Source organism: Didymella exigua (assembly GCF_010094145.1).
Source record: "Didymella exigua CBS 183.55 unplaced genomic scaffold M421scaffold_12, whole genome shotgun sequence".
NCBI classification, from domain to species: Eukaryota; Fungi; Ascomycota; class Dothideomycetes; order Pleosporales; family Didymellaceae; genus Didymella; species Didymella exigua.
Window position 1 is genome coordinate 570112 of NW_022984786.1, and position 17974 is coordinate 588085.

The window sequence follows — 17974 nt, forward strand, 5'->3', positions numbered from 1 at the left end:
CCAGCCGATGCATTTCTGTCTCGTCCAGCCGATGCATTTCTGTCTCGTCCAGCCGATGCATTGCTGTCTCGTCCAGCCGATGCATTGCTGTCAAAATCTTAGCCAAATCCCACAACATCATCGGATCCATCCATCTCCGCCTGGAAATGTTCAACTGTAGCTCGCGTTGGCGAGCATGTCTGGTACGAGTCTTAATGGAATCCAGATGGAAACCAAGACCAGACGTGGCAAGGCAAAACATCACTGAGTGTTGCAAAGTGTGAATGTTAAAAAATTGATTCGTTCCCGTCTGCGTTTGGTATAATGTACAGACCCCAGATGGATCGTGTCAACCCATCATGACACGATGACGCATGGACACGCAAACCGACCCATGATCACATTAGAAAATGACCCATGAACACCGTCACCCCGTAACCACCTTGTCAAAAGACAAGCAAAAGAAACCCAAAGAAGCAAACATCAAATCAAGCACTCTATTTGGAGGAAGATGAGTACTTGGTGACGGCCTTGGTACCCTCAGAGACGGCGTGCTTGGCCAGCTCACCGGGGAGGATCAGTCGTACTCTGCAGGCGCGTCAGCAAATGCCAGTGGACATGGAGAATGGGGGAGTACGCACGAGGTCTGGATCTCACGCGAGGAAATGGTCGACTTCTTGTTGTAGGCAGCGAGCTTGGACGCCTCGGTGGCGACGCGCTCGAAAATGTCGTTGACAAACGAGTTCAGAATCGACATGGCGCGGTTGGAGATACCAGTGTCGGGGTGGACCTGCTTGAGGACTGTGGACGCGTCAGAAAACTCTGTCTGATGAAACAAGACGATGCGACCGCAATGGAAGAGTCGAATCGACGGCTGCGCTCAATCGCAGATGCGTGCAGACCACGCGCCGGACGCCCTGGACATGGCAAACTCACCCTTGTAGATGTAAGACGAGTAGGTCTCCTTCCTGGTCTTGGTGCGCTTCTTCTTGTCGCCGGAGGGAGCGGCCGTCTTCTTGCCAGCCTCCTTCTTCTCAGCGGGAGCCTTGCCGGCCGGGGCCTTGCCGCCGGTGGTGGGAGTCTTCTGGGCCTTGGGGGGCATTCTGGCGGTGTTGGTAAATGTGTGGGTGGAAAAGTGGTGGATAAAGCTGGGTGGGCTGATGCGGATGGACGGTGAGTGCGTGGGTGACAGTCGAGATGGAGGGAGAAAGGTCGCTGTCGGGCGGGGACGCGCTACTTATGGCGAGCGCGCAGCGTGTTGTGATCCAGCAGCAGGCGGCGGGCCCGTGCGCGAGCTGCCTGCTGAATCACGCCGAGTGCTGCGCGATGGAGGGGTGGGCGCAGGCGCGGCTCATTGGCCGGTTAAGCGAGGCGAGTGTGATCTTGCGACAGCAGGCGGGCGCGCCCCGAGCTGCGACGCCGCCAGAGCTCCAGTCGCGCTAGCCCGCCAGTTGATCTCGCGCACCACAACACACCCGCGCCGTCCTTATAAGGTGTCGCCGCCCCCCACCACCAGCAAGCAATCCATCGTCTCGACACTCCCCGCCCGCCGCACGCCCAACGCCCATCTTCAGCTCCCAGCACCCTTATCTCCCAACTTTACCAACCCACCCAATCCACCTTCAAAATGACTGGCGGCAAATCCGGAGGAAAGGCCAGCGGCTCCAAGTCCAGCGCCCAGTCGTAAGTTCGCCTTTTCTCGCGCATCATCTGCGGTGTTTGACTTTGCGATTTCGCATCTTCAATGCCTTGTTCTGGCGTCTTTGACGCGTCTTGTACCCACTTGACGCGTCTTTTTCGATCCATTTCGCCCAGATGCATCCTCTTCCAGCTTTGAACGCTCTCTGACATGCCCCAGCCGTTCCTCCAAGGCAGGTCTCGCCTTCCCCGTCGGTCGTGTCCACCGTCTTCTCCGCAAGGGCAACTACGCCCAGCGTGTCGGTGCCGGTGCTCCCGTCTACCTTGCTGCCGTCCTTGAGTACCTCGCGGCCGAAATCCTCGAGTTGGCTGGCAACGCCGCTCGCGACAACAAGAAGACCCGTATCATTCCCCGTCATCTTCAGCTCGCCATCAGGAACGACGAGGAGCTGAACAAGCTTCTCGGACACGTCACCATTGCCCAGGGTGGTGTCCTTCCCAACATTCACCAGAGTACGTCTTCTCTCACAGCTCCTCCAGCTTCCAATGCTAACGCGATGCAGACCTCCTGCCCAAGAAGACAGCCAAGCCTGGCAAGGGTCCTTCGCAGGAGCTGTAAGCGCATTTTGCGTTTGAGTTCTTGCTTCATCGGTGTTTCTTCATGGGTCTTTTCGTCTGCAATGATAATGGGAGTCTGACTGGGTTTGGGTTCACGGCTTTTCACGGGGTTATACCAGAGCTGTATATTAGCTGGTCGCATTTTGGCCAGATGCTCACGAGCTGAATAAGGCGATATCACTTCATTTTTTCTCTGTGATATGTTCATTTTCAGTCCTCATTGACATGCAGGCACAGCGCGTCCAACACTCGCAGGCTTGGCGTTTTGCGCGAACCTCAGGGTTCAGTGCCGCATTGGTATGCACGCCCTCGTGGGCATGCAGGCAAAGCGCGTTCAACACTGGCAGCTTGGCATTCAGGTACGTCAGGGCCGCGCGCACTCGGCTCGTCAGTGATATTGTGATTGCGACCTCACGATGATTGCGAACTTTTGACGATTGCGATTTCTCGTTGCAACTTGACGATGACTGCGATTTCTCGATTGCGACTCGACGATGACTGCGATTTCTCGATTGCGACCTGACGATGACTGCGATGTCTCGATTGCGACCTGACGATGACTGCGATTTCTCGATTGCGACCTGACGATGACTGCGATTTCTCGATTGCGACCTGACGATGACTGCGATGTCTCGATTGCGACTTGTTGATTGCAACTCTTAATAATTGTGACTTCTTGTTAACTGCAATCTCTTGATAATTCTACTTTCTTAATGATTGCAAACGAGAATTGAGCTTTTGGCGACGTTAGCATTTGCGCATTTTGGTGCAACTCGTGGTTCCTAGACAATCGACGTGCAGACGCGTGCTATAGACTACAAAGCTACAGGTACTTCTCCTCTGATCGCTCCCCACCCGCTTACGGGTTCATCCATTTCGGCGGAGCTGGGCCCAGTTAGCACTGTATCATTAGTCATGTGACGACGAAGAGTACTCACGGTCCAGAATCGGGACGGGCAGGTTGCGCTCGTACTTTGAGCCTGCGAGACATGTCAGCATTGCCGTGTCCGCGGCCGTGGCGGACATGTATCCGCGATATAGCAACGCACCTCCTGGGGCCGTCGGGGCGCGGTACGGGTCGGGGTGCTTCCACTTCTCGAGCAGCGCCTCCGTCTCTGTGATCAGTGCCTGGTCGCAGCTATCAGCGCAGTCCTACGTCGTTGCAGTGGTAGTGGTGCTGGTGCTGGCGGTGGAATGGGCGCGGGTACGCACCCTCTGCTGTCGCGGCTCGGTGATGTGCCTGTTCGCCTCAAACAGACCGCGCAGGTACACGGCCTGCCCGCGCCAGAGGTAGCGGTGGACGCTCCAGTCGAGCGCGAGCTTCAGCGACTGCCGGTAGAGGCTCCTGCGGGTGCATCAGTTTCTGCGGGCGGCACGCGGCACGCGGGCGTCGGCGTACAGGACGTGCTTCTTGGAGCTCATGGCGACGGCGGGCCTTCCAATCGTGTGCGTGTTCGGGAGCGTGTGTGTGTTGTGTGGCCGCAATGCCTCGTTGGCGGTTGGCTGCGCGCGGTGCGATCGAGTTGAGGTGCTGTGCTTGGCATTACGCTCGCCCGGCAGACGGGCGCAGTCCATTCTTCCGACTGGACGCTCCGAGACGTCAGAACTGGTGCCCTGTTGCAGCTTCAGCAGTTCCCGCACAACACTCCTCCCACCTCCTTTCGCGGCCCTCGCCCACCCCCATTTGCTTCGCATTCCGTGCCGCCATCCGCCTCTCGCCCGCCATGTCGAGTCAACAATGCCTCCGCCGCCTGCCCAGCGCCGTGCGCGCCTCAGCCCTGCGCGCAGGTGCTCGCTCCGTCGCCCGCGCTCCCGCTGCTCGCAGCTACTCTGCCATCTCGCGGGCTACCGCTTCTGGCCTTCTGGCCCAGGCTTCAAGGTATGCGGTGCCATTAGACGTGCTGGGACGATAGCTAAGCCGATATCAGACGGCCCGCACAGCCCGCGACACAACGCCTGTGGACCCTCGACCAGACACGAAGCTATGGTGCGCTTGGCTGGAGCATGCAACGACTCACCCGCTAACATTGCTGCAGCCGACGTCACTACCGTCAAGGTCCCGGAGATGGCCGAGTCCATTACCGAGGGTACCCTGAAGCAGTGGTCGAAACGTGAGGACTGCCGCACCACAGCATCCCCGACGGAGCACTGATGATATGCAGAGATCGGCGACTACGTTGAGCAGGACGAGGAGATTGCCACCATCGAGACCGACAAGATCGATGTTTCCCTGAACGCGCCCCAGGCCGGTACCATTAAGGAGTTCCTCGTCAACGAGGAGGACACCGTCACCGTCGGACAGGATGTTGTCAAGCTCGAGGTCGGCGGCGCTGCGCCGTCTGGTGGAGAGAAGGCCAAGGAGGAGCCCAAGGAGCCTGCCTCCAAAGACCAGGAGACCGCATCGCAACCCTCTGGCGAGCAGGAGCAGGCCAAGGAGCAGACGCAGAAGCAGCCCGAGCCCAAGAAGGAGGAGTCGAAACCCGAGCCTCCCAAGCAGGCGTCGAAGCCCCAGCCCCCCAAGAAGGACTCGAAGCCTGCGCCCGAGGAGTCCAAGCAGACCCAGCCCGGCAGCCGCGGAGAGAACCGCGTACGTTGCTTGTGTAGCCGCGCAGAGCAATCGCTAACACCCTCCTCAGGTCAAGATGAACCGCATGCGTCTCCGCATTGCTGAGCGCCTCAAGCAGTCGCAGAACACGGCCGCCTCGCTCACCACCTTCAACGAGGTCGACATGTCGTCCATTATGGAGTTCCGCAAGCTCTACAAGGACGAGATCCTCAAGAACAAGGGCGTCAAGCTCGGCTTCATGTCCGCTTTCTCGCGCGCCTGCATCCTGGCCATGCGCGACGTCCCTGCCGTCAACGCCTCCATCGAGGGCCCCAAGGGCGGCGACACCATCGTCTACCGCGACTACGTTGACATCTCCGTCGCCGTTGCCACCGAGAAGGGCCTCGTGACGCCCGTTGTCCGCAACGCCGAGAGTCTCGACATGGTCGGCATCGAGAAGGCTATCGCCGAGCTCGGTAAGAAGGCGCGCGACAACAAGCTCACCATCGAGGACATGGCCGGCGGCACCTTCACCATCTCCAACGGCGGCGTCTTCGGCTCCCTCATGGGCACCCCGATCATCAACCTGCCCCAGACCGCCGTCCTGGGTCTCCACGCCATCAAGGACAAGCCCGTCGCCATCAACGGAAAGGTCGAGATCAGGCCCATGATGTACCTCGCTCTTACATACGACCACCGGCTGCTCGACGGCAGGGAGGCTGTCACGTTCCTCGTCAAGATCAAGGAGTACATTGAGGACCCCAGGAAGATGCTGCTGTAGGATGCCATTTAGCCAGTGGGCGAGAAGATGTAGTTCTCTTTTGTACATTCATGTAGCTTGAGCGCAGCCGGTCGATAGCTGGCCAATTGGCGTGTACGATTAGTTGGTCAATTGCATAATGAGCGTTCTGCCATCATCTTCATGTCCACGTGCTTGCTTCTCACTTTTATGTATGGGCTGTGTGATTGGTTGGTTAACTGCATAATGAGCGTTCTTCCATCATCTCAATATCCACATGCTTGCTTCCCATTATTATTTGTGGGGTGTGTCTGACTACCATTCTTCTGGTGTTGGTCGTGCCATGTGATCTAGGGTCTTGTGGCGTGAACCCATGTTGTGCGGGGGGCGTATGTGTCGTACAATCGAGGCCACGCAGACAGCTGATGCCCAATCTATCTCGCTTTCGTCCGTCTTTTACCTCAGTACTACATTATTTATTGATGTTTCCAAGGCGTCTGACCTCACGTTGACGATTCAAGGTGTCGTCGGAAATATCAATCAAGCCTGCGGTATTGAAAAGTGTCGGTGCATGGATGCTCAATTATCCACTTTACTGACAACATGAACCTCTTCGAAAAATCACCACGTCGACCACGACCTGTAAATATCGCCAGAAGCGCGTCATACTACTGAATCAACTATCCAGAATCAAGAGAAGAGGGTTTCACGCACACGCACGTCGTGGCGGGGTCGTTGTCGCGTTCGTCGTTGTCGGCCTGACTTGGGGAGCGATTGTTGCGCCACCACCAGAGCAAGGATGGCTACGAAGGGGACAACAACACAAGAGCAGCACGAAGGAGCATACGAGAGGCAAAGAAGTCATGGAGAGTATTAAAAGTCATTTCATCATGATTCTCATACGTCACGTCAATGCTTCTCGTCGCGGTTGTGTTGGGGAGGAAGGAGCAAACAACGGGCACCGACGTCGCGGCAGCCTTACCCTCGCCCACGGGCTTCCTCTGGCGAGGCATTGTCAGTGCAGCGTATTCGACGATGCTAGTGTCGCCCATCGCAAATGTATTTTGGGGCCGCAAGTTTCCCGGAGATCGAGCGTTCTCGTGCAAAATCTCTCATATCCTCGCCCTCGTGCAGTGTAACTCATGACCTTTCGGCAGACCGCTAGAGACCTGCGCAAAGATGCAAGCAGCTCAGCCTTGCGGCGATCGCTAATGGATCCAACGAGCATCGAGCAGCGCGCTTGCGATGACGCTACTTCACCTCCTAGCGCTTCGCCAGATCGGAACGGCGAAGATTCCGAGGGTCTTAGCGGCCGATCTTCAAGGCTGAGAGGCTGCCGTGCAATGCTTGACCTTGCTTGATCGTAGGATTTTCAAGATCATGTAACTCGTTTCCCCTGTCACACATAACTGTTTGAGGAAGTATCAGCGCACTCCTCAGAGGCGAACATTAGGTACGCAGTGATCAGGTCACGTTGAGACCGATCGCTCGTGTAGCAACGCGGTAGAAGAACTTCAAGCAAAGCAAATGCTCTAATTTACTGAGAAGAGCGCGAAACAATCCCTGCACTGCCGTGCTACCGAATCAATGTGCCATGCCGCTCCGCTCCGCCACGTACGCCACAGGGTGGCTAGGAAGCAGACTTGATCTAAAGGACGCACGACGATGCTTCTTGGAGAGTAGCGCGAGTGGTGGCCGTGAACGGCTAAAGAATAACGTCCGAACATGTATAGAGTCACATCCTCTCTCATGTATGAACTCTCCAATATCCAGCAACACATTGACTTTAATACCAGTCGAACGCCATAACAATTTTTCGCAAGCCTAGATCGACACAACTCCAAGATGCCATCAGTATTCTCAAGGAGCAAGGACAGCGAGAACGAGGTCACGCATTCAGGTGCCCCCGCCGACTCAACTAGAGCCACCCCTCCCGGATACGCAGACGATGCGATACCACCAACCTACAAGGCCACTTCGTATCTAACTTCACTCCGTGAGGGCGACCCCAATGACAAGATCGATGTTCCCATGATTCACAGCACCCACAAGCTCTCATTCGGCGACTACTTGCCTTGGGGCAGTGCGATGAAGACCGGCAAGCGCACTGTGATTTCGCGCAGCATGACGCGCGACTGCTACGTCAAGCACTACGCAAAAGACGAGGAGGGCAACTACATCGGCACTGAACGGCCATATCCTGATCATCAACTGGTATCGGTGCCGAATAAGAGCACCCCTGACGATATTTTGAAGCAGGCGAGTGACGATCTCCCTTAGCCGTAGCTTAATATGCTGATATGGTGGTAGCTGGATGAGTTTGTCGACGTGAGGCATGACATTCGACACCTGCATGACAAGAAGGAGCTCAAGCACATCCCAAATTAGAGACGGAGTTTGGTGTGATTTGATTACTATGCGAGTCTTCAGTGTTTCTGGTTCGTAGATATCCCTGCAATTCGATTTATGCTTTCACACGTACTCTGCTCGTAGCCGTGTGAAGCCTGCGCATGCATTTGAGAACGTAATATATAGTCGCTGATTATGCCATCACGAAGCGTTTGCGCAGCCAGCGCTACTGAGTATCATGACCGGCATGTCTGAGTGAAGCCAAAACTTGCAACTGTGAGTCTTCGCGCTCTCGTTGTACGTATACCCGGGAGTCGGACGTGGATGGTTCGGTCAGGCGTGATACGAGCAAGGAGGTCGTCGGAAAACGCGCAGCGACTTTGGCGACGAGTAAAAATCGATCCTGGGCGCTTAACGATGCAATCCGTATGCACAAACTCGAGGTCTCCATAAGCTTCGGGGCGCCGCGGGCTGTCAGGTACACGACAAACCCAAAACGGAGTATACCATGATGCTACGACATAGACTTGGATCAGAGGTAGACTTGATGTAGTGTCTCGGTTCGGTCTATGCAGTGGAACCTCGCACCGGCCAGTCCTTTGAGTCTTTACCCAACCAGTCTTTGCATGGCTTCTCCCAAGGCAGCCGTTGCTTCTCGCACTCGGCTACCTCATGGAAGCCCCATGCTACAAATGTGATGATGCCAAACGAAACCGTGATGAACAGGACCAGGATGACTACAAGGAGAGTTCTGCAGCAAGCAGAGGATCGCGTGTCGCGGGCGCGGAGTGTGTGGTGATGGTGATGGTGGACTTCGACAGTTCCATAGCCGCCGGGATAGGCTGGCGGGTTTGCATCGACTACAATAGTTTCGTGACGCTGTTATTGTTAGTGCGAAAGGCGGACAGGAGACGAAGATCACTAACAGCCATGTTGCGTGGAGAATGGAAGGCGTGTACCGGTCGTGTAGGGGCGGCGACGAACTTCAGCAAGCGCTGTCCGCGTCACTCGAAGTCTCGAACCCACTACTGGCACCGCGCCGCGCTCGTGACCTTGCCTAACACCATGAAGTACTCAACCTCAACGCTCACTGCCACGTTCTTCTCATCATTCGAATAAAGATCTTTCCAATGGCCAGCAATACTATCAGGTCGCACCGTACCTGATCCGTCACGCGTGCGGCGCCTACAGTGGTCACACGTCCTGCCCTTAGGTATCGCCTCACCTGCAGTCCTCCGCCGAGGAAACTCTGCCAGCAGCATGGCACCAGCACAGCACCTGTGCGATAGTCCCTGCTTACATAACGGCGAACTGGATGCGTAATACAGGCGGTGCTGATAATAATTGCACACGGCTTGAAAATGGTGCCGGGTGCTCGCCATGTATCGTTTTCTTGAATGTCTACCCGGGTGTACGAAGCGGTGTTTCCGATGAGGCTCTTCGGAGCATTCCGACTACCGGTATACCGGTAGTCTGTGGCAGCATTTCCTTGCCCTGATGACTCTAGTTCTGGTGCTACAAGAGAACATGGAAATATCGTGGCTTCCGGAGTGGGTCTCGCGTGGCATCGAGTCCTCGACGACCATCAGGAAGACGTCCTCAAGGATCTGCCAAGGCTCTACCGACCTAGAGACTTTGCGGATCCTCGTAGTGGAGTTCAAGAAAATTGGAGACCATCGAGACCCTTCTCCACCTCCCGTGAACATCAGAACAGCTTCGGCGTTTACAAGACTTCGCAGATTGCCTGATGCCTGTTTCTGCTGGTAGGAAGTTGACGGGCATACTCGGCCTCTCTGAGCCATTCTGCCGTCAGGAGAAGCTTTCGCTACACACAAATGCTGTGGATTCTTGGACGCCTGCATCGCTTCCTGCCGTATATAGAAGCGGACGCGTCCTTCAATAGTTTAGAAGGCCCTCGAGCTCGCTTCGGCCTCGGAGCCTGGAGACTGCCAAAGAGTGCACACGACCCGCACTTCCCGTGTTGGAGGATGCTCCCACAAGAGTAATCGAAGTGGCTCTGCACAATGCAGCTCGTTGCCAACATGGCATCAAATAACAGCGCATCAAAAGCGCACCGACCAATGCGATGATCGCTTGAGCGATTCCACGGCGACCACGCCTCGTGGGGACTTCCTGTCTTTTCTCTGGTTAGATGTAGAGAATCTGGGCTACATGATAGTCGCCTTGCTGAACGACTCGGTCGCAATAACTTGGCGCATATTCAACTCAGTCGCAATATGCAAAGGCATGACTACTTATCTTCCTTAACTGCAAGTTTGCTGACGAGCAAACGGTGCGGAGGCTACTAACTCCTTTCCAGCTTGTGAGGTGACTATTACCCCAGATGCGGATACTCAGGATCACTGTTCACACATATGTGATGGCGGACAATCATTCCTTCTCGGAAACTTGCATTGCTATCGCAGAGCTGAGGTCTGTGCCCGCAGGTCACGCAGCCGCCAACGTCTTTGCACCATTCGCTCGTTGTCCGCACCATAGCATTCGTGAACGCCTGACAGCAGGGTTCTCCAGATACGCAACATGGATCTGAAAAACAAAAAGAATGGCTACCATAGCGCCAACGGCGCCACCATTGATTGTGGAAACCATGATTCGTATTTCGAGAAAATCGATGCGGCGGCTGGTCAATCCTCGGTGTGACAAGCTGACAGGAAAGCGAACCATCCGAAATGGACAATGAGACAGGCATGTGGTACGAGGCGTCCACTGATTCGAGCCTCGCTGTAACGCCTACGAACACTGGAGCTGTGTATCCCCAGCTCATGCTCCAGGCCCTAGCGTGTCAGATACGCTATCCAACGAATGCCGTTGTGGGGTATTGGTAGTTATGCCATCCTGGTAATAGAGACCCACCACCACCACGCGCGGTTGATATGGCGGGATATTTGACAAGCCTAGCACGCCCTACCGAGCTTTGAGTATCGCACAGACATTTGCGGGGTCGTACAAGACTACCTTCGAACTCGTAGGCGGTGTAGTATGCGCAAAAGAGAACTGATTGCATTTTAGTCAAAGCAGATCGGCGTTAATTCAGACAAGCAGTATTGTGGCTTACCATACCCGGCGTCCAAATTTGCGACCGACCGTCACCAGGTGAGTCCTAGGAGAGATTTTGCGGTCATTCGTTGCTTCCATGTGAGCCATGTGCAGGGGAGAGTTGGCTGGGCGCCAGCTTCAAACAACACGGCACAGTGTGTGAGTTCCTTCACGGACGCGCAATCTAGCGTCGAGTTCGCCCGAGAGTTCGGGGCTTTTATTGTTATTTGCCCACGCGCGGCTTCAGTTGATGGCGGGGGCCCAACCACCAAAACTGCAGCTAGGAGCCTGCTGGCTTCGGGTGATGTGGACGAGCTTGACTGCCCCAAGTTTGATCATTCTTCTACGACATCCCGCTCCACGGACCGACAGTTGGACTTCCGTGTTAGGAAATGCAGGCACGAAGAGATTCGAGCTCCGTCTCGGTCGTGTGCACTGGTTGTCAATCACCGGGCTGAGCGAAAAGCCAGTGGAGAGAAACAACAACCCCCTCTAGAAATGTGAGATGCGGAGTACCATCCTCTTCGAGTATAGGCTAAGATGTGCAATGTTACTCTAACTACCCACTGAAAGCCACACGCATGCACCGTGCTTGCTGTATTACCGTTCGTTGGGGATCCATATTAAAAGCTGGGGTCCCACACCGACTCCAAGACATCCCCAGCTTTCACTTGCATTCGCGGCGCGGGACTGCTCTTCCTAGTCGGAGATCTCGGAACATTCTCTTTCACTACTCCAACAACACAATAGCTAGTTAACTCAACTACACCACAACACCAAACATGCCTGGTGGTGGAGCAATTCCAGTCACTGGCACGGCCGACGTCAATCGTGTCGAGGCCCCCGTTACCGTTCGTGCCTATCTGATTGTTGCGTTCGCAGCTTTCGGTGGAATCTTCTTCGGATACGACACCGGTTGGATGGGTGGTGTCCTCAACATGGACTTCTTCATCAAGCAGTATACTGGTTACGAGTACCCTGATGTTAAGATGCCTGGTGCCAGCGCCGAGGAGGTTAAGGCCTACCGCAATAACTTCTTCAGTATCCCATCATGGCAACAGTCTTTGACAACCTCTGTTCTGTCTGCTGGCACATTTTTTGGCGCCATAATTGCTGGTGATCTTGCCGACTTCATTGGTCGCCGCATGACCATCATCGTGGGCTGTGGTATTTTCTGTATCGGTGGTATCCTCGAGACCGCGTCTACTGGTCTCAATGTCATGGTTGCTGGTCGTCTCATCGCTGGTTTTGGTGTTGGTTTCATCTCCGCCATTGTCATTCTGTAAGTCACTGAGCAACGCTTGTCTGAACGCATCTATTAACAAAGACAGCTACATGTCTGAGATTGCACCGCGCAAGGTCCGTGGTGCCGTCGTTGCTGGCTACCAATTCTGTATCACCATTGGTATCCTGCTCGCCAACTGCGTCGTTTACGCCACCCAGAACCGCCGCGACACGGGCTCGTACCGTATCCCCATCGCTGTACAATTCCTCTGGGCCATCATCCTGGCCGTTGGTCTCGCTCTACTGCCCGAGTCTCCCCGATTCTGGGTCAAGAAGGGCAAGCTTGACAAGGCTGCCGCCGCCCTTGGTCGCGTCCGTGGCCAGCCTCTCGATTCCGAGTACATACAGGATGAACTTGCTGAGATCATTGCCAATCACGAGTACGAGATGTCTGTTGTCTCTCAGACCAGCTACCTCGGCTCATGGGCTGCTTGCTTCGAGGGCAAGCTCTCCAGCCCTTCTTCTAACAAACGCCGTACCATTCTCGGTATCTGCATGCAGATGATGCAGCAGCTTACTGGTATCAACTTCATTTTCTACTTCGTAGGTCCCACAGCCAAAAAACGTTTTCGGCTGATAAGCTAACATAGTATAGGGCCCCGTCTTCTTCCAACAGCTTGGTTCCATCAGCAACCCCTTCCTCATCTCTCTTGTCACCACCCTAGTCAACGTGCTCTCCACTCCCGCATCCTTCGTCATGGTTGAAAAGATCGGCCGCCGCCCCATTCTCATCTTCGGGGCTGCGGGCATGGTCATTATGCAGTTCATTGTTGGTGCTATTGGAGCTACCGCTGGCAAGAATACTCCCGACCATCCGGCCAACCCTAATGCGACCCGTGCTATGATTGCGTTCATCTGCTTGAACATCTCGGTCTTCGCTACCACTTGGGGTCCCGCCGCCTGGATCGTTATCGGTTCGTCAAACATGCGCACCAAACGGGAGTTCTGCTGACTTTGAATAGGTGAAATCTTCCCCCTTACAATCCGTTCTCGAGGTGTTGGTTTATCTACTGCTTCCAACTGGTACCTTCATCTCTTCTTCCACAAACCTAGAACTACAAACCTGACATTCATAGGTTCTGGAACTGCATCATCGGCGTCATCACGCCCTACCTGGTCGCCGACCGCGCCGACTCCGCTCGTCTCGGATCCAACGTATTCTTCATGTGGGGCGGCTTGTGCTGCATCTCCTTCGTCTTTGCCTACTTCCTGGTGCCCGAGACCAAGGGCCTTACGCTCGAGCAGGTCGACAAGATGCTTGAAGAGACTACCCCCCGCACGAGCCGCAAGTGGAAGCCTCACAGCACTTTCGCGGCTGACATGCACCTTGGCGAGAAGCATTTTGAGATCCCGGTTGGCACTGAGACTGTTGGGACCAAGACAGAGACCTCTGCTGTCTAGGCTGTCATTTCTTTGCGGAAATGATCAGCCCTTGAAGCTGGTCACGGCTGCAACGAGTCGGGATGTCGAGCGTAATCACCTGAGTCGAACAAGGATGATGTTTGGTAATTGCTGGCTGTGTCGGTCGCATCGACTGTGCCCATACACGTCGCTAGGAATGATATACCCTAGGGCCAGTTATCGTTGGCTTCCCCTATTTGCACCTACCAAATGCACTCACTGTACCATCTGTTCATGGTCCCAGCTCTGATCTTCCTCTTGTCAGCGATGTCTCCAGCCTCGAGCAGTCGCCCCTGGAACCTGAGTATGCCTTACCAACCGACAGATTTGGCTGGTACTAGAACTAGAGTACGACTTGTAACCCTCAACAGTATCATGGTAAGCCATGTTGAGCATGCACGCCTGAAACTGATTGCACTTCAATCTTATCTCGACTTGTGCCTCCTCCAGACATGGGTTCAACATTCTGACATGTGAAAAGGTGCGGTGTAACCCCAACAAGCGTCCACGAGGTACGCGTGCAACGCTCCACGAGCCACACGTACCTTGCCCTTGGGACCTGCCTCTTGTTCCACAGATTGCCTAATGTACTACTCAAAGAGCCTGGACCTGCTTCTCGTGTTGCCCCCTGTATCAGCCATGTGTTACTGACAATCAGCTCTCGTCGCAGAATGCATACATGCAGCATGTCTTGAGTGCGTGCGATGGCGGTGCAAAGAGTGAGGTAGACATTCATTCGTTAGACCGCACTGACTAATCAGACACGGTGTGAGATGCAGAGCTACGTTCTACAGCAACACGGCGGCGCCGGGTATCGTACACCAACAGAACAATCTTGGCCAGACTCTCTATGCCGTGCTCTTATTCTGTTCGCGCAAGAAGACTTCCACGTTCTGATCCTTAGCCGCGTCAATCTGCCTGTCCAGCTGCTGCTCAGCAGGGCTCTTTGTGCGAGCGGGCTCAACGACCTCATCCTCCTTATTATCCGCAGGGCCTGACACAGCGCCCGTCACAGCGCCGGCAACAGATGACACGGTCGAAGTGACGTATCCTGTGGCCTGCGCGGCTACATTCTGCGCCTGCGCGAGGTAACCTGGCGCGGGCGTTTCTTCGCGTTCAGGGAGTGGGATCTGCTTTGGTGCCTGACCGACGGTGTTGGGCTCCATCGTTACTGTCTTGTCGCCATGGCCGTGGTCCTTGACTGCTGCGTCTGGTGTCCCCTCTGCGAGCTGGCCTGAAGCATGTGTTTGATTTTGCTGCTCGAAGCGCGCTTCTGAGGTGCCTTCGCGAATTGGCAGCTGTGTCTGCGCAGGGGTAGACGAGGGCGCTGTACTGGCTGCAGCCACGTTTGGCGATTGGTCTGTCTCAGATGGCGAGGGCGAGTCGGAAGGGTGCGACTGGTCCGTGGTAACGTCGTCGACGTCAGGAGGGTGGGTAGCAGTGCCAACGGTCGTGAGGGGATTGCCGAGCTCGTGAGCGGGTGTGTTGACCATCGGCTTTCCCGTTCTGTAACCCACAGGGTTTGGTATGGTGAGGACAAGCTCTCGGCGAGGCTGACCGTTCACTCGCCCCACAGCCCAGGCTTGCTGCTCTCCATTTGGCCCCTTCTCCCATTTCACAGGTCCAATAGGCAGTGTCTTCTTCCCGTTTTGCATGCTCGGCTTCTCCCACTTGATGGCAGCCTCAATCTCGGGCTCCAGGTTTGGCATCTCTGTCCATCCAAAGTCGAGTCCACCTCCATACTTCTTGGGTATGTTCTCGTGGTCAATGTACTCGGAAAGAGTCTGGTAGACATTGGCAGGCGACAAGATGAAGATCTTAGATACAGTGATGGGGTCAAACCAGCGCTTGACCCAGCCCCAAACGGTAGGGAAGAAGCCAGGTGCACCCACAACGAAGATGCGGTCGAGCGTCTCAGGGTAATGCGCCGTGGCCAGGACGGATGCATCCTGCATGTGGTTCTTCAGGTTCCAGAACTGCTTCAGCCCAACGTTGCTGATGTCTACGATGTTGTTGCTCTGTGAGATGGGCGTCTCGGGGTGGGGACGTGTGACCATGGAGCACAGAGGTGTGACGAAGCGAGTGAGCGACTCGTACAGGGCGAACAGTCGGAGGTTCTTGGTTGCGACTTTCGGCGACGTTGTCTTTGCCTTGGCAAGGGCCTTCTCGTACGCAGAGATGTTCTTCGAGTTCAAGGGGGCAACTTCGAACAAGTACAGCGGGATGCCGCGCTTGTCGCGTCGGCCGAGCCACTGGGGGTACTATCGCGGTGTGAGCTCAAGTGCTGCGGCGGGAAGAGGGGAGGAAATAGTACCAGCTGGCGAGTCTGCTCGTACTCTTCGACCTCGATGGTCTCGAACAGATCGACAATGTTCTGGTCCTTGCGCCAGTCCTCGGTATCTTTGAACTGCTTGAAAGCCTCCTGTGGCATGAAGCGGCGCGCGCGCAAGAACCGACTGCTTGTTGTCAGTACTCCGCCTGCCGCGCTGCAAGGTCCTCGAAAACAGCGTACAGCATCGTCTCGTCGTCATGGCTCGCTTCGGCTGCAGCTGTCGCAGGAGTAAAGTAGCCCTGCTCCTGCGCAAGCTTCTCGAATGCTTCAAGCTGGGCTTGCTGGTTCTCGGTCAGATGCGCCAGATGCCCCGCAGGGTACTGCATGGATTCAACTCTTCTGAGGTCTGCCATGTTGTGAGTCGCTGATGAAGGTAAGAGGAGCGAAGAATTGTCCAGAGGAGCACGTCAGCGGGAAAGCGGTCAGATGCAAGTAATATTTCGCGTCATCGTATCTAGCTATGAGCGCCCTGCGGCGGGAAGCGGCAGTGATGTCAGCTAGCGCCTGAGGTCAAGATCATGCCGGCCTCGCGGCGTGGGATTCGCGACATCCGGTCCGGTCCGGGACGGCCGTGACGATTTTGCAGACGCATGAAGTCTGTTGGCAGTTGCTAAGGCGCCACGAGAAGCTTTGTTCATGAGAAGGCCGTTGTACTCTCCGAGAGTCAAGGTTTTCCCAAGATTGAATCCGAAGCATCCGGCCATCGCTCCCGTGTCCCACCATCAGCCTTGTGCCCCACCATCCCCGCGCTAGTATCGAAGCTCCAATTTCTGTAGGCAACGGTCGTCTGCGCACAACAGCTCTTCTACACTCTCCCCCCTGTTCAGGTGCATAGTGTCTTTACCCCATGTGCTGGCCTCCTAAGTAGTTAGGTAGCCCTGTCCATACTTGCTATAGGCTTACGCACCCTTGTAGCTCGGAGATACAAGGCCTCTTAGGGGGATGCTTAGACCATGCGCATATACAAAAGATACCTAGGAAGGCTTTATGCTGGCTCGCACATTGGCTAAATACCACGTTAGGTGTACATGTACACTAAGCTGTGAAAAGATTTCGTCAGAACCAACGCTCAAACTCAAGCTTTGGTTCTACGTACTTACTCACTGCCCACCCGCTAGTCAACAACATCATAGCAACCGATGGTACTCTGGCTGGGAGCTGTTTGAGGAAGTTCCATTTCAAGCAGATCGAAGGATCTCATGCAGAAGAGAATCAACAATAACGATGTGAGGCCAAAGTCACCCTCCCCAGGCGATCTGGTATCGTCGGCTGGCGTTCAAGACAGAACATCGTTCCAGTGACCGCAAATTCTGGCCGCGAGCAAATCCAAACCTGCCTGTATCCTTTATTATCAAGATGCTGCTTGTATATCAAGATCAGCCTGGAGGAAGCCATTCTTCTGCTTCTTCCGACCTCGACCGTCAAGGTGACTTCGAGGGATTTTGGTACGAACTGTACATTGGCTTTGTAGAGTGCCCCAGGGTCCATCAACGTACACGATAGGGTGTACCTCATCCTCCATGGGTTTGCAGACGATGTCATGCAAGTCAGATCCTGTGCGACGAGGTACTCTCGACAACAGCCAGTCTGGCGGGACATGTCACTCGGAGACATGCCGATGATTAAGTATCGCAGCACCACCTGCTATTCTGGTACATATACCATCTATTTCAGAGTGGCAGAAGCGATCCATTTCCCATTCGGGTTCCGCAAGTCGTGGTATATTGAGGTTGGTTTAAGTGTATCTGTATGTGGATGCAACCGTCCTCAAATCTTTGTCCCCGCAATTGCCTCGCCTGGTACGTAGCGATCTGAGAATAGCATATCACTGACACTCTCCGCAGTTGCGAAAAAGAAACTCCGGAATTGCGACGATTAAGAACAGGGAGGATTGCAATCTGCCGGTCGAGGCAAACAGCAGCGGGGACAGGGCGGCGGCTTCTTCTTCCGATTGGCGTTTTGATCCACAATCTGCCTTTCCCCAGATCCTAGCCATGTCATCGTTCGAAAATCTTTCGATCGGCAAGCGTTT

The 17974-nt window shown here is 55.0% G+C and overlaps 8 protein-coding genes across 8 annotated transcripts; 5 read left to right on the forward strand and 3 right to left on the reverse strand.

Moving 5' to 3' along the window:
* Positions 1–260: 260 nt before the first annotated feature.
* Positions 261–1138, reverse strand: M421DRAFT_420237 (histone-fold-containing protein). The gene is made up of 3 exons (XM_033592407.1): positions 916–1138; positions 621–780; positions 261–567 (listed from the first exon to the last, which is right to left on the reverse strand). The coding sequence occupies exons 1-3, from the start codon at positions 1079–1081 to the stop codon at positions 477–479; spliced, it is 417 nt and encodes a 138-aa protein (XP_033449257.1). The 5' UTR covers positions 1082–1138; the 3' UTR covers positions 261–476.
* A 412-nt stretch (positions 1139–1550) lies between these two features.
* Positions 1551–2420, forward strand: M421DRAFT_420238 (histone-fold-containing protein). The gene is made up of 3 exons (XM_033592408.1): positions 1551–1662; positions 1838–2130; positions 2181–2420. The coding sequence occupies exons 1-3, from the start codon at positions 1607–1609 to the stop codon at positions 2234–2236; spliced, it is 405 nt and encodes a 134-aa protein (XP_033449258.1). The 5' UTR covers positions 1551–1606; the 3' UTR covers positions 2237–2420.
* Positions 2421–3094: 674 nt separating this feature from the next.
* On the reverse strand, positions 3095–3810 carry M421DRAFT_4831 (NADH dehydrogenase 1 beta subcomplex subunit 9; the record flags this gene model as incomplete). The annotated part of the gene is made up of 5 exons (XM_033594744.1): positions 3095–3120; positions 3174–3215; positions 3285–3363; positions 3448–3580; positions 3635–3810. The coding sequence occupies 5 exons, from the start codon at positions 3808–3810 to the stop codon at positions 3095–3097; spliced, it is 456 nt and encodes a 151-aa protein (XP_033449259.1).
* A 130-nt stretch (positions 3811–3940) lies between these two features.
* Positions 3941–5780, forward strand: M421DRAFT_420240 (dihydrolipoamide succinyltransferase). Its single transcript, XM_033592409.1, has 5 exons — positions 3941–4114; positions 4164–4222; positions 4272–4346; positions 4398–4822; positions 4872–5780. Exons 1-5 carry the CDS (start codon positions 3960–3962, stop codon positions 5559–5561), a joined length of 1404 nt encoding a protein of 467 aa, XP_033449260.1. The 5' UTR covers positions 3941–3959; the 3' UTR covers positions 5562–5780.
* Positions 5781–7268: 1488 nt separating this feature from the next.
* Positions 7269–7903, forward strand: M421DRAFT_420242 (uncharacterized protein). Its single transcript, XM_033592410.1, has one exon. The coding sequence runs from the start codon at positions 7365–7367 to the stop codon at positions 7797–7799; it is 435 nt and encodes a 144-aa protein (XP_033449261.1). The 5' UTR covers positions 7269–7364; the 3' UTR covers positions 7800–7903.
* Positions 7904–8430: 527 nt separating this feature from the next.
* M421DRAFT_144700 (uncharacterized protein) lies at positions 8431–9176 on the forward strand. Its single transcript, XM_033587521.1, has one exon. It carries the CDS (start codon positions 8541–8543, stop codon positions 8985–8987), a length of 447 nt encoding a protein of 148 aa, XP_033449262.1. The 5' UTR covers positions 8431–8540; the 3' UTR covers positions 8988–9176.
* Positions 9177–11707: 2531 nt separating this feature from the next.
* Positions 11708–13610, forward strand: M421DRAFT_100729 (high affinity glucose transporter RGT2; the record flags this gene model as incomplete). The annotated part of the gene is made up of 5 exons (XM_033586556.1): positions 11708–12207; positions 12257–12752; positions 12805–13123; positions 13172–13232; positions 13286–13610. 5 exons carry the CDS (start codon positions 11708–11710, stop codon positions 13608–13610), a joined length of 1701 nt encoding a protein of 566 aa, XP_033449263.1.
* Positions 13611–14458: 848 nt separating this feature from the next.
* M421DRAFT_61646 (CRAL/TRIO domain-containing protein) lies at positions 14459–16295 on the reverse strand (the record flags this gene model as incomplete). Its single annotated transcript, XM_033595901.1, has 3 exons — positions 14459–15871; positions 15925–16066; positions 16123–16295. 3 exons carry the CDS (start codon positions 16293–16295, stop codon positions 14459–14461), a joined length of 1728 nt encoding a protein of 575 aa, XP_033449264.1.
* Between the last annotated feature and the right edge of the window lie 1679 nt (positions 16296–17974).